General features: G+C 42.9%; 1 protein-coding gene across 1 annotated transcript in view; it reads left to right on the top strand.

Annotated features, from left to right (window-relative positions):
• Positions 1-892: 892 nt before the first annotated feature.
• BMERB1 (bMERB domain containing 1) overlaps positions 893-15248 on the top strand; it is a 123282-nt gene continuing 108926 nt past the window's right edge. Inside the window, exon 1 of the mRNA XM_063101256.1 lies at positions 893-998. Within this exon, the coding sequence (XP_062957326.1) occupies positions 893-998 (106 nt within the window). The remainder of the gene's footprint in view (positions 999-15248) is intronic.

Below are 15248 nucleotides of genomic sequence, written 5' to 3' on the forward strand. Positions count from 1 at the left end.
TAAAAACCGTAATCTTTCTGCACCTGTTTCATTCTCTGAAAAACAAGGCTAACCAAATAGTATCTATTTCACAGAATTATCGAGAAGCGTTTTGCACCCAATTATCATTTAATAAATAGTACTAACTTTGATCAATCTAGCTGGCGATTTTACTTTATACTTTCACTGCTGCTATGCTCTGTTAATAAGATGCTGCTATGCTCTGTTTTTCTGGAAAGCAGAGACCCATGTTCCAAACAGCTTTGTTATAACTGTGTCCAAAATATTTTAATCTCTCTCCTTCTTCCAAGTCCGCATAAACACATGCAGAACCGACACAGCTATCCACTGTCCCATTTTATATGCAAATTATACACACAGATGCAAACGACAGAGATTCTCACAAAAATGCACTCAGCCAAGCACAGAACCCACAGATCTAGGTCCACACTCACACTTCACCCTCCCCACAAAGATGGATGCATCGCCCACAGATAGAGACGGGCTCATCAATCCCACTCAAAACCTAGCAGCCCACTGACCGGTCACAAGCCACCCACAGTGCCAGCTCCCTGCAAAGCTCCAGTATGGACAGGAGCCTTGTTCTTACTTCCTTTGGGTTGTTTTTATTTTAGTTGTTTCTGTTGTTCTTCCCAGAGCTGTCATCTGCCCCTCTTTCTCCCTACCCAGCCCCCAAGCCTGCCCCACTAAGCCTCCACTGCGCATGTGCGCTGCATCCCTCCGCCTCCTGGGTACCAGTCTGCGCTCCGGCCGCTGGCGGCGGAAGGGATGGAGCGGCGTCACGAGCGCCCGGCCCCTTAAAACGTTGCTGGCCGGAGCCGCCTCCCTCCCTGCAGCCCGCGGCGGGGATGGAGTAGAGGGAGACCCATCGTCCTGCCCGCGGGGATCAGGGATGGAGTTAAAGCGATCTCTGTCCACCCATTTGGAAGCTGAGAAGCCTCTGAGGCGCTATGGGGCGGTGGAGGAGACGGCGTGGAAAGCAGAGGGACTGGGGAGAAGTGAGTGCTCGGGCGGGGTAGGGGGAGGTCAGCCGGGGATCCACGCGCCGGAGCGGGTGGTCGCGGGAGCGCGGGGAACGCGGGCGGCCGACCCTGGGAAGCGCCCCCGCAGCGGGGCTGTCGGCGCGGGGCGGGGGTGCGCAGCGCTGCGCGGCGACGCGCTCTGCCCGCGAACAAAAGGGGGACCCTCCCGGCCTGGCTTCACCGGGAGGCTTGGGAAACGGCCAGGCGGCGAAGCCAGGCTCCTGGGTGGACTTAGGAGTCCCGGATCTGTCAGCTCGCAGCCGGTCCTGGAAAATAGGGTCTTGCCCGCAGCCCTGGGAGGAGGATCCTTTCTCCGCCCGGGATGCGCCAGGGCGCTGGAGCCGTAGGACCGTCCTGGAAAGCGCCCCCGTCCCTGGAGAGGGGGGAGTGTCCGCTGGCTTTCCGGTCGCTTTTCCCCGGCGGGCGCGAGGTTCGGGGCACACCTGGAATTCCCAGCGTTTCCTCTCCACCCCCTCAAGCCTCTTCTTAAGTTGGGGGTGGGTGGGGGGAAAGGTTAAGGGAAGGTTAATCCTGAGCACACCCTTTTCCTGTGTCCCTTGACTTAAAGTCTTTGGTTTGGGTACAATCCTAGAAGGCAATTCTGAAACAGACCGTCTGTATTTACTGGTTCTCTCTATGATGTTTTGATGTCAACATTTCCAAATAAACGAAGGGTTTTTATTTTTCATTAATAGCACTCAATAGTTGAAACTCCTACCCTCAATATGTAGAGGCAGCCTCAGGGACCCAGGGTCACCAGCTGTCCCTGCAAACCCAATGTCTCTGTTCTTGCACTGCTTGAACCAGTGTGTGCCTCCTGCAAGGCTGGGGAAGGCCTTCTCTCGAAAAGTCCCTTCTCAGGGACCCTGCACCTTTCTGCCTTGGCTCTGGGTAACTGCTCAGTGCTCTTCCCCACGACCAATCTCTGGGCTATGTTGAGCTAAAGTACTGTCAAGGTGCTCTTTTCCTGTCTTCACCTGGTAGAAAATTGTATGTGTGTGTGTATGGCGTGTGCGTGCACCATATGTTTTCTCCATACCTGTAATTACAAATTCAGAAAATGTTCCTAGATTGGCTCAGCTGTATTCTGGTTCTGATGGGTTCAAGCTGAGATCACAGTCAAACGCCTTAGTTCCTCACCTGCTGTGATGGATACCATAGTGCTCCCAACCTCTTTTCTTTTTTTTTCTTCCTCCTTTAAAAACCTGGGTCCTTCCTCCTCTTTCATCCTTTTGAAACCCTTTGGCTTTGATGCTTTGGCATAACATCAGGGCTGAGGATTTCTGTTTCTTATAATCTCAAAATAGTATCAACAATGGCTATCTTTTATTGCTATTTTATCATATACCAGGTTCTGTGCTAAGAACTTTAAATGCATCATCTCATTTAATCCCCCCATTTAAACCTCCTGCAGGCAGTACTATGACTCCCCTTGCATAGATGAAAGAGGGATGCATTAGGTGACATGACTGTTAATGGTAGAGCCAGGGTTTGAAACCAGGTTTGTTGGACCAAAGACTTTCAACATGAAGGTTTATTGCGTTCATATTTTCAGAAACCTTCCTAAGTCTGTTGAGAGAGTCCTGGAACACGTTCAGTGATTTCATAAGTATGTAGCAGCCCTGTTGGTCTCTGGAGCTCACAGTGGCCTTGAAAGAATGCTTGGTCCGAACAGAGGAGGAGCTGTATTCAAACAAGCCCGGGTTTGAATCCTCATGCTGTCCCTGCTAACTGTGTGACTTTTGACAGATTTCTAAGCCTCACTCTGCTTCTGCTTTCTGAAACTGGAGTTAATAATAATACCTACTTTATGGCTTTATTGTGAATATCAAATAAGACGATGTATGTGGAGCTGAAGGTAATTACTTGATACATATTGGCTTGCTTCCATTATTTTACTGCTACATCTGTAGAAGGAACCTGCTTTTATCCTTTGCAAGAAATTACATAAAGCAACTCCTTGGACTAAAACTGGTCAGTTCTCCAATAACTCTCAAAACTGTTTTTTTTTCTCACCATTTTATTATGCAAAATTGCAAGCGTACAGGAAAACTGCAGCAAGCACCCAGTTCATAGCATTTCAGCTCTGGAAATTTTTGGACTTCTAAGTCCTAGGCTGCACACAGCTAACAGTCTGGCAGAAAGGCTTTCTCATTCTCTCTGTTCCAAACCATCAAAGACTCTGAGTCTTGATTCCTAGTCCAGTGAAAGACCACAGTTTCTCATGTGCTTTTGCATGGATCCCCAAATCTGGTTTTGATTTTGTTTTCCCTTTTACCTATTAAAACATGAAATCTTCTTAAAGCACTAATCCAGAGTCTGATTTTTGAGTTTTGAATCTGACAACTTTTGAACTCTAAACGTTTATCTAGGAATTTTTTGATTAAAGTGGCTCTTTTGGAACAATTTCTCAACTCCCAGGGTTTCTATGGATCCACTCTATAACACCTGGGGCCTCCATTTATCTATAAATGAAGTGTGAAAATTAGTACTATTATTTCTACGGCATAACAATTGCCAAGCCAAAGTTGTAATGCATGAAATGCTGGAGAAAAGAGATCCTTTAAAAAGAATGCATGTTCTGTTTAACTTTCACACTTATTTAAATATTTTGTGTTAAACCCTGAGTATGTGTAAATTAAAAAGAATTTAAAAAGGGAAAAAGATTGCAGGACTGGTCGTTTTTAGTTAAGATTGTATTAACCACTATCTTTAGTTTTAACTATAACTTTTAAGATAAAAGATATGTAATGTACTACATAGTATAGTAGCAAAGAATGGGAGTTTTAAAGTCAGGTGAAATGAGTACAAATCAGCTCTAACATTTAGTAGCTTTGTCACTGTGGGGAAATTGCTGAACCTCTCTCTGCATTGGTTGCCTCATCTGTAAAATGGGATGATAGTCGTGCACACTTGGGTTTTTTGGAAGATTAAAGGAGATAATGCATAAAATGCATTTAGCACAGAGCCTGGCACACTGCAGATGCTCAATCAATGCTGAATGGTTATCATAGTAGGATATAAGTGAATGGCGCCCAACAGTATTTGGAGTGATTACTCCAAGCTTGCCAGTTGCAGCTTCTCATTGCTTCTGTTTCTTTGTAAATTCTGGATAATGATTGTGTATATACCATCTTCCTCATGGAAATATGTGGGGAAAGGTTTTTGCACCCTTGAAAACCATCTAGTATTTTCTTGTTTGAGAAAGATTCTAAGCAATTGCTTCCATCCACCTTTGACAGCCTTTTTCCACTTGCGGTGAGTTTTTTTTTTTTTAATTCAGTTGGAAAATGTATAGTGACATTTCAGTGTGTTTAGAGATATAAAATATTGCTTTCAACCAACTGTAATTAATTGAGGGAGACACAAAAACTAGGTGCCTTTTGAAAAAGCACAGAGCTTTTAAAAAACACAGTTGTCTGTTGATGTGGCCATTTCTTGATAGGTTTGAATGTGACTTGAAGGATGATCAAGATTTTGGACAGGGGAAATGGGAAAGAGGGTGGCATCGTGGAGGAGGGAATTCAGGAGAGGTAACGCCAACAAAAGCATAGCAGTAGAAATCAATGCTCTGTGAGTAGGAGATTGGAATAAAGTAGAAATAAATTGCAAATAGCAATCTTGCCATAAGCCCAGGGAAGATGACTGTTATTTAAAAATCCAAGGATGTGTACTGACTAGTAAGCAGCTCATTAAACTGGCCAGTGTTTCAGTTTTAATAAACAGTGTGGAGACTGAAATAATGTGAAGTGCTGGCAATCTATTTAACAGATTCTTGGGGAAGGATCTTTGTATTGTTTTTATCGGTTTGATTAAATATGCTAATTTTATTATTGCTGTTTTATTTTGTTTTAGTATAATTTCTTTTTTCTTATTATAAAATAAGACATACATTTTATAAAAAATTCAAATTCATATGAAATATAAAAATAAAAAGTGAAAAATGACCATCATCTGCTCCCCACTCCCATTTATTTATTGAATAAAAAGGTATTGAGTGTTTCATAAGTGCCAAGCAGTGATCTAGAGGCTGTGGATACAGTGTGGAGCAAGACAAAGTCCCTGCCCACGTGGAGCTTCTGTGTAGGGGAAATCAGGACATGGGGCTGAGGGTGAGCGTGTTGGATAATACATAAGCTAACAAGTAAGGTAGTTAAGATCATGATAAGTGTAATGTGGGAGTTAATAGGGAAGTTAATATTTCCAATTTGGTGCCCAGAAAATTCTTCTCTAAGGCAGTGACATTTTGCCATTTAACTAGCAGGGATCCAGGCAGTGAAAGCCAGTCAGTAAAGGCCTTTGGTGCATTAGAGGAAAAGACAGAAGGCCATGGTGGCTGGAAGCCAGTGAGTCAGAGAGAGAGTGGAGATGAGGCAGAAAGGAGCCAGACTAGTTAGGGCCTTGTAGGTTGTGGTTAAAAAAAAAGTCTGAGCTGGCCAGTTAGCTCAGTTGGTTAGAGCGCGGTGTTATAGCACCAAGGTCAAGAGTTCAGATCCCCATACTGGTCACCTTTCAAAAAAAAAAGTCTGTCATTGCAGGACAAACTGCTAAAGAATTTTTAAATTTTTTTTATTTAATCATAATTGATTATACATATTTTTGGGGTTCAGCATTGACTTATGTTGATCAAATCAATATTACTAGCATATATATCATTACAAATTGCACTTACTCTTTATGATACTTGCCCAATCTCTCCCATCCCCCTCTCCCTCTGATAACCCTACATTTTTTCTCTCCTTTTGAAAGAGTAGTGGTTACTCTGTTGATTTGTTGCCTAGATGATCTGTTCAATGATGAGAGGTGTGATCAAGTCTCCCAATATTATCATGGAGCAGATGCTTCTTCTGTCACTCTGGAATGGGCTTTGTGGAGAGAGGCATCCTCTTCTTTTCTTTGGTCTGTGCTGGTGATTCTCCTTGTGTCAATGCACTCCAGTGGCTGGTGGACCATCTGCATGGTGGTTGTGGCGTTTAGCCACTTTTGCAGCAGCTATGGTGGGCCATCCACATGGAAGCGATGTTTTTGGCATGCTCCTTGGTGCTGATGGCTTGCTTGGTTGTGGAAGGGGTCTGGTCCTCAGCTCCATACCTCAGGTCCCCAGGCAGGCCCCGAGGTGCTGGTGGTGTGCCTGGTTGTGGGAGGGGGATTTGGTCCCCAGCTCCATATGTCAGGTCCCCAGGTGGGCCCCAGAGTGATGGCAGTGTGCCTGGGTCAGAACTAATTTTTTGTCCTTTGCTTACTTCTAAAATGGGGGAACTTCCTGTGGGGTCCAGTACTTGAGCTGTGTGGTTTAGCTAAATTGCTGCTTTGCTGCTAATTCCCTAGGGAAGGCTTTTTGTGCAGCTCAGGGTTTAATGGTTGACCTTATAGGTACTTCCAGCTCTCCAGAGACCTGGTGCACCTGGGTTGTGTAGAAACTCTGATCTGGACCTGAGTCTTCATCAAACTGCACCCCATGCAATTCTGTGTTCCTGACCAGTCTCCTCTGAGTGGTCCTACACTCACTGGGGGGCAGATTGGCTGTCCTTGCTGTGTCCCATTGTTCTCCTGGTGGGCCCATCTCCCTGACCACCCGTGCTGCAAACACTTCCCATGGGACGGGCCTTGTGCCAGTCCCTTGCAATGACTCACTGGCGTCTGAGTGGCTTCTTGTTTTCAGTTGTTGTGGCTCTTCACTCCTATGTGGGTCCATGGGAACCCTATTAGTGGTCTTGCTGTCCTGGGGGCCATCAAGGCCCTCTTGTCCCCTGCTGCCTCCAAGCAACTTCATCCGAAGGGCACAGCTGCAGCTTTTGCCAGCTCCTGCTCCGAATCAGAGTCAGACTTGTTAATAATTATTTTTTTAGTTAAAATGCCTATACAGACAGGGATCATTAGTAGAGGAGTAAAGCCAATGATCCGAAGGGAAGTAGAAGGGAATGACAGTAAGAAAGAACATGCATTGAGCACTTCCTGTGTGCCTGCTCCATGCATGTGCTTTCCACACATCCTCTGACTCCTTACAAAACATTCTATGTGATGAGGAGCACGTTTATTGCTCTATTTTACACATGAGGAAACTGAGGCCCAGAGAAGTTTAGCGACTTACCCAGTGTCACCCCAGTAATAAGCAGCAAGGCTAGGATTTGAACACAGTATGGATTGACCAAGTTCTGGCCCCTTTCTGATTTGCCAGGATTAGTTGAGGCTGCCCTTGATACAGATGTGTAAGGTCAGTTAGACATGTCTCCATGTTTCTTAGTACTGATTCTGTTCTCTGGCTCATTAATTTCCTTTTTCATTACAAACACATCCCTTGGATAGTTGAAGACAACATTGCACTACTTCAAAGTGCCTTCAGGGACACATTGGAGTGGGAGCTTGAAGACATTCACAAAAATGCAGTGGGAAGAGCCTTTCTGTTTTGAAGACTTGTAGCTTCACAGAGAAAGGCCTCCTTTGAGAGATTAAGAAAGATTTCATAGACAATATTGGAGCACATTAGTATAATATTTGAGAGCAGAAGCTCTGCCTACATTTGAATCCTGGCTTTACCACTTAATAGCTGTGTGACCTTGAGCCAGTTATTTAACTTCTCTGAATTTCAGCCTATCTATAAGATGAGAATAGTAAAAGGTCCTGCCTCATAGGATAATGAAGAAGATTCAATGAGATAATATGTGAACGTGCTTTGCACAGAACCTGTGGCTCTCAGTAAATGGTGGTGATGATGTTGATAGGACAGGATGTCCTCAATTGGGCCTTCACTGGGTGATGTTTGAACAGTTGGAGAGAAGAAAAGGCAAGTTTCATAAAGTAGGTGGACCAACCACAGAAAAAGCATGGAGGTGTCAGTGAGTGTGGAGGTTTCTGGAAGCGTGCATGAGCTTGGCTACACTGAAGGCATCACAAAATGCAAAGGGTGGTTGAGCAGCACCACTAGATTTGCGCAGATTAAAAAGGGAGCCACTGCAAGACAAGGGATGGAGACAAAGGAAGGAGCATTTTAGAAAAACTAGTCTGACAGTGGCAGTGGTGGCAGACCGGATGGAAGGGCAGGGGCCGTGGGGGTGAGAAGACAGCCAGGAGGGTTTTGGAATTATCCGATCATGTCAAGGCTGGGGTCTATGTCAATGGTAGTGGGTTTGGAGGAAGGGGCTAATCAAACATCTTGAAGGGGAAATCAGCAGTAGCTGATTACATCTAGGAAGGAAAGAGGGTCTTCTAAGTGCTAGCAATGTGATCAGCAGGAAATAATGCTGTTGTTAGCTTGAGGGTTAAAGAATCTAAATACATTAGCATCAGTGCCGTCCATTCTCACTTTCAATAGGGTTTAAAGAGGTGCAGGGATGATGGGTACTGGGAGAAGTAGTAATAATGATTCCTTGCATTTGAATAGCAGTTTCCAATGGATACGTTTCCTGTATGTTTTTTAGTTTACTGTTTATAAGAAAGGAGATCAAGCAGGTGTCATCACACACCTTTGTAAGAAGGGAAACAAAGGTTAAGGACTTACCCCAGGTATGGGGTATAGCCCAGTGAGGACTGAGTCAATCCTCAGCAGTCCAGGCTGTTCCTGCTGCCTAGTGAGAACAGGGCTTACAGGGGCATATTTATTGGAGTCGCACATGAGCAACAACTGCATAACATGATAGAAACAAATAAGTCTGGGTTTCATAAACCCAAATTGGAAAATGACTACAACGCATGACACGTGTTCTGCTCATCTTAAATTCCCAAACAGCGAAGTCATTCGTTTATCTATTCATCCATCCTTTCATTTATTCATCTATTCTATACATATTTACTGATGGCCTCTTCTATGCCAGGTACCATGCTGAGCTCCAGAGACTACATTAGCACTTTGAGTAAGGCATGTACTAGAACAGTCCCTGTCTTTGGGTGATTTAAGGTCTACTAGGAACAGTCCCTGTTTCTGATGATGTAAAACAAAGGGACACAAAAGGTGATGTTGTCTTTGCCAGTCCTTCAGAAACAGAATTCAGGACAGTTTGTCACTCAACGCCCCCTTAGCTAAATGTTGTCAAGAGATTAATTCAGTTGTTTTGCTACAGGCGTGTTTTTGCAGGCTTTTGAGATGAGTCTTAATAGGGTCAAACCAAGTTTTATGAGCTGAACTGAGTGCAATTATTTGCAAGCGTCGTGAGCATGGAGACCCTGTGCGTCCTACTCACTGCTGCATGCTGACTGCCCAGACTCCATCACATTATCCAGCACTTAGAAACCTCTCTATGAGTCAATAGTTGCCGAATTGGGTGACTGTTAATACACAAATGTTGCTTTGCCTCCCACGGATTTGTCACCCCTTTTCCCCTGGGTGATGGGGCCGCCAAAGATTACTCAAAGCCCATCTCTTCTGAGCAGTGTGAAGCCCAAAAAAGGGGTTAATCTCCCAGAACCCTCAAAAGAGAGGCATCCTTCCATTTGGGAAATTAACCCCGAATTGTGGTTCTCTTCCCGCATTTATTCTCCAGACCAGGTAGTTACGGGAAGAGAACATAGGTGGGGTTTTTGCTAAGTATAGTTTAACAAGTTTAACAGTAGAAGCTGGTAACATTCAGTAAGACAAGCAAGGTGACATTCCATAATGCAATTTGCAAGAAGTTAAGTGGATCCACCAACAAAAGCTTGATTTTAGCAAACATTCTCTTCTTACAGCAATTTCCCAGTATCTTTACATATCAATCAGTAACCTGTCTGTCTTTGAGCCAGCAACCTTGTTGTGTTATAATTCTTTATCTTACAATAGAGACTATAGCCTGGGGAAAATTTACTGTCTTTTGCAAGGTTAATATTTGAAACTGCAAGGCTTTGGAAAACCAGGCCCTGTGAAATACATTTGCTTTATGTATACTCCACACACAAAGACTGAGGTGCAAATGAGTTAATTATGTTTTGTAAACTTTTGAAATCATCAAACTAAAAATAAATAAAGATAGCTTGAGTCTCAGCCTATATCACCTGTCCATCTGGTTTAGACAGTTTGTTCCTGATGCTGCAGTTAGATTAGCCTTCTTGCTTTCCTGCTTTGAGGGAAATCTGCAAGATTTTCAGATCAGATACAAAGTAACAGGCATGGGTATCATTGATGGGAACTGTCAGCGCACTGACAATGTTACCATGGGCATAGGCTGGGCTAGGTGCTTTATGTGTATACCTTATCTCCCTGATTTGTGGATGTCAGCACAGGTGAGGTGCACCATTCACAGCCCATCACAACTTTATGGAACAACAGAAATGAAAAATGACAAGGCCACATTAAACATACTGGTCCATTTAAAAGACACTCATTTCGTGCATAGAACAGGGTCATTTTAGGCACTGCTGGCAGGACTGTTGAGTGTTGCAGCCCTTTGTGAAAGCAATCAGAGAACATCTTCTAAAATTTAAAATACTCATGTGCTTTGACGCAGCAATCCCCCTCAGTATACAAAGACCTATATGCAAAAAAACTGGACACACATGAAAGTCCAGCAGAAGAATGGTTGAATAAGCTATTATTCATCTACCCTGGAATGTTATGCAGCTGTTAAAAAGGAATAAATAAGAGCTGTAATGGTTGCCTTAGAGATATCATTGAGGGAGAAAAGTGAGATCCAGGAAACAGTGTGTAACAGGATCTCATTTTTATAAGACGGAATTCTCTCTCTCCTTATCTTTGTCTTTCTCTGTCTCTCTGTGTATATCTATATGTAAATATAGATATATATCACATATATATGCATGTGTGTTTGCATGCACATGTGTGTGATTTTATTAATATGGAGAAAAACATGGAAGAATGCATAACAAGTTATTGCCATGCATACCTGGGGGAAGAGACAGGGGGATGGGGCTGATGTGATGGGCAGAGAAAGGAGGAGCAGTGGAGAGCCAAGCAAAAAATAAAATAAAATAAAATGTAGAACTTTGTTGGAAAAAGTCCATGTATAATATGATCACACTTGTATATTAATGTGAAATCATATATTTGTGGGTTGGGGGAACAGGCATCCTCTTTTCAGAAATGGTAAAATGTGGGGGGAAAAATGTGTGTCCTCACATAGCTGAAGGGACAAATGAGTTCTCTGGGGTCTCTTTTATAAGAGACTAATCTCATTCATTATGGATCTACCCTCTTGACTTAATCTCTTCCCAAAGCCCTCATGTCCTAATACCATCACTTTGGGGGTTGAGATTCACATATAAATTTTGTGTATGGGGGGAGGACACAAACATTCAGTCTATAGCACCTTCCTTAGTCCAGGTAGGAATAAGACAGCTGAAAGCCAGGCCATATTCCAAGGGTGAAATGCTTGTGGCATGTGGCTCTTAAAAGTGGCCATCATATTGACAAGGAACAAAAGTGCTTCATTTATTTCTGTTTTAGTTGCAGGTGGTTCTTCCCACACCCAGTATGCCAGGGTGAGACCATGTCACCCACTCTGTGTATGTAGTGCTGTATGTGCTGGAGATCTGTTATTCCCCACAGCAGGAGTCATCCATCTTCATCCCGTTTAAATAGACATAGCGAAGGTCTCCCTGGAGCACATGTTGGTGGTTAAAACCAGAGCAAATGACATCCTGAAGAGCAGCCCGGCTGGGGCCCAGGCAGCCGGGCTGGGTTCCAGAAGCTGAGAGGTCCGTTTTCCTAGGGATCAGTTCTGCCTTATAGCAGAGTTTGCTGTTTCTCAAATGTTTATACAAAGCTGGAAATAGGTTAGCTCTGTATGTCTTTTCTACTGTGATAGAGATCATTTTCATATCGAGGTACAATTCATATAATATAAATTAACCACGAGCTACTTTAAAGTGTACAATTTACTGACATTCACTAATTCACGGTGTTGTCCAATGTCTAGGTCTAAGACATTTCTCCATTCCCCAAAAGGAAACTCTGTTTCTATTAATCAATGCCTCCTCATGTACCTGTAGGGGAGAAAAAGATTTCTTTCCTTCACCCATTGCTAGCTAGGTTCATGACTGAGACCCCTATTACAAAATATAGATTAACAAGAGAAAAGCATAACAAACTTATTTAATATAAGTTTTATGTGACATGTGAGCCTTCAGAAATAAAGACCCAAAGAAAGAGGGAAACCTGCATATTTTTATGTGCAGTTGTGCACACATATGGTAGGACAAAAGAGTATGACATGATAATAAACTGGGGTGACATTCCTTTCTTTTGGGTATAGGGCCAGTCACCTGTCACATGAGGGTGTTCAGGGGAGAATGGTGAGAGAAGGTTATAGGGACCTTCCTGTTTCTGCTGTTTTCTCAAATGCCAAGGTGCCATACTTTGGGGTAGCATGTCCCGCACCCCTCATGCCCCTTCCTCAAGTCCTTGGCAACCACTGCTTTTTATCTCTCTGGATTTACCTATTGTGGATGTTTTATATAAATGGAATTCATATAAAACGGGACCTTTTGTGTCTGACTGTTTCACTTAGCATAATGTTTTTAAGGTTCATCTGTATTGTAGCATGTTTCAGTACTTCCTTTTTATGGCTAAATAATATTCCATTTATGGATATACCACATTTTCTCCACTCATTCATCTGTTAATAGACATTTAGGTTGTTTCTACCTTTTGGCTGTTGTGAGTAATGCTGCTATAAACATTCATGAACTTTTTTTAGTACTTATTTGTTTTTAGCTCTTTTGGTTATATACCTAGGAGTGGAATTGCTGGCCATATTGATAATCCTATGTTTAACTTTTTGAGGGAGATATAGGGATTTTTGACTTCCACATTTTCTGGCAATTTTACCCTGCCCAACCCTTTTCTCATCTTGTCTTCCCTGGAAGTTTATAATTTTGAATAGATAGTTTATAATTTTGAAAGACAATTTGGGAAGGTGGTATCTTGTGCTCATTAAATAAATGAATTCTTAAGTAGGGATCTGGCTACTTGGGTTTAAAGCTAATCTCTCCCACTTACTAACTGGTTGATCTTAGGCAAGTTATGTAACCGCTCTGGGCCTTCGTTTACTCCTCCGTGTTGGTAAAATTAATTCTCATCTCTTAGAGGTGTGTTGAGGAGTGTATGGTATGCATAAAGCTTAGCACCGTGCCTAGCATACAGTAAATACATAAAAATATGTTAGCAATGACAATTACTGTAAATAGCTGTATTAGTCAGCTTGGGCTGCTGTAACAAAATACCATGGACTGGGTGCCTTCAGCAACAGGAATTTATTTCTCACAGTTCTGGAGGCTGCAAGTCCAAGATCAAGGTGCTGGTGAAGTAGGTTTAATGCTTTAAAAAAAAAAATTTTTTTTATTGGTTATGAATATTCATGAGGTACAAAGCAAACTGTCACCAGTCGTGCCTAAGATGTGATGGCCAGATCCATACTGGCAGCATGTCCATTACCACAAATTGTGATTATACCCTGTGTCCCCCACCCAATTATCCCCTCAATTATCCCTGACCTCCTTTCCCACCCCCCTTCCCCCACTCCACTTTGTATCTCTAGGTATGTTCTCTCTGTCTGCAAGTCCAATGCACCACTGTGGTCTTTCTTTCCTTCCTTCTTTCTCTCTTAGCTCCCACTTATGAATGAGTACATACTGTATTTATCCCTCTGTGCTTTGCTTATTTCATTCAACATGTTTCTCCAAGCTCATTCATGTTGTTGCAAATGGGAGAATTTCACTCTTTTTTATGGCAGAGTAGTATTCCATTGTGTATATATATACCACAATTTCCTTGTCCAATCATCCATTGATGGACATTAAGGTTGGTTCCATATCTTGGCTACTGTAAACAGAGCTTTAATGAACATGGGAGTGCAGGTATCCCTTTGACATGATGATTTCCATTCTTTTGGGTATATGGGAATATATATACTGATATATATTCCTTCTTCTTTGGCTTCTTCTTTTGGCTTGGAAGAGGCTGCCTTCTCACTGTGTGCTCACATGACCTCATTATACACATATGGAGGCAGAGGGAGGAAGAGAGAGCAAACTCCCTGGTGTCTCTTCTTATAAGGACACTAATCCTACCAGATCAGGGTCCTACCCTTATGACCTCATTTAACCTTAAGTTCCTCCTTATAAGCCATATCTTTGAGTACAGTCCCACTGGGAGTTAGGGCTTCAGCATATGAATTTTGAGGGGACACATTTCACTCGATAGCAACAGCCTTATTTCAGACCAGAAGTTGCATTTTAGCATCATGATGTGTTAGGGTTGGAAGGAAATTTGGAGTCCATCTGGTCCAGGGCTTCTCAGCACTATTGACATTGACATTTGGGGCTGGATTCTTTATCATGGGGGGCTATTCTGTGCAGTGTAGGATGTTTAGCAGTGTCCCTGATCTCTGCCCACTACCCCCTACTGAAGTGTGACCACCAAAAATGTCTCCAGGCACTGTAAATGTCCCCTAGAGGAGCAAAATTGCCCCAGTTGAAAAACATTGATCAAGTCTAATACCCTTTTTTAATATAGATACTCTAGCTTTATGATGCAGGTACTCTAGTCTAAAGAATGTTCTTATCCCATCTCTTCATTGGTCCCTAGTTTTCTGCCCTCTTTTTCTCCAGATGTCTTACAGTTTTCTGTTCACACGCACACACAAAACACTGGTAATAAAAACAGTGTTGGATGTGCTCAGGGTGAAGCTAAGAGAAACACAACTGTGAACTTTCTGAAGCAAAAAGAAACCTCCCTGTGCAAAATGAATTTGATTTTCCTCAAGGCATTCCTGCCTGGGAGGGTTCCTACTTGCTACAAACCAAAGCCCAGGACAAATTGTCACTTTCACTTATAACAAAGAAAATGCTTAAGGAGGATAACCAAGAATACCCTTCAAACGACAGCCCTCGATTCTGCTACCAAAATGAGGGGCTTTTGTGTCGGCCCTGAGGACATTGACTTGGGCTTCTCTGGGACATTACCTGTTTCCAGGGTCTGAGCGTTTCCTCTTTGTTACCCCTTCAAAGAGTGGCAGTGATAGGTTTACAATTTGGATTTATTTATTTCCCTGAGAGCTTTCAGGTGTTGGCCATCACGACCTTTTATTAAAAATAGCTGCATTAGTCAGCTCAGGTCTAATTCTACAGCTATGGGTCACCAGGTAATAAATGACATCTGAATTTTTGCAAACAGAAATTTTGCAAAATTCGTAGAATAAAGGACACCAGGTAACAAATGACACCTCAATTTTTGCAAACTGAAATTAACATTTCATTTGTTGGGCAGGGGAAGGAGAAAGACTGTGTAGTCTGTCCTTT

Source organism: Cynocephalus volans, chromosome 6 (genome assembly GCF_027409185.1).
Source record: "Cynocephalus volans isolate mCynVol1 chromosome 6, mCynVol1.pri, whole genome shotgun sequence".
NCBI lineage: Eukaryota > Metazoa > Chordata > Mammalia > Dermoptera > Cynocephalidae > Cynocephalus > Cynocephalus volans.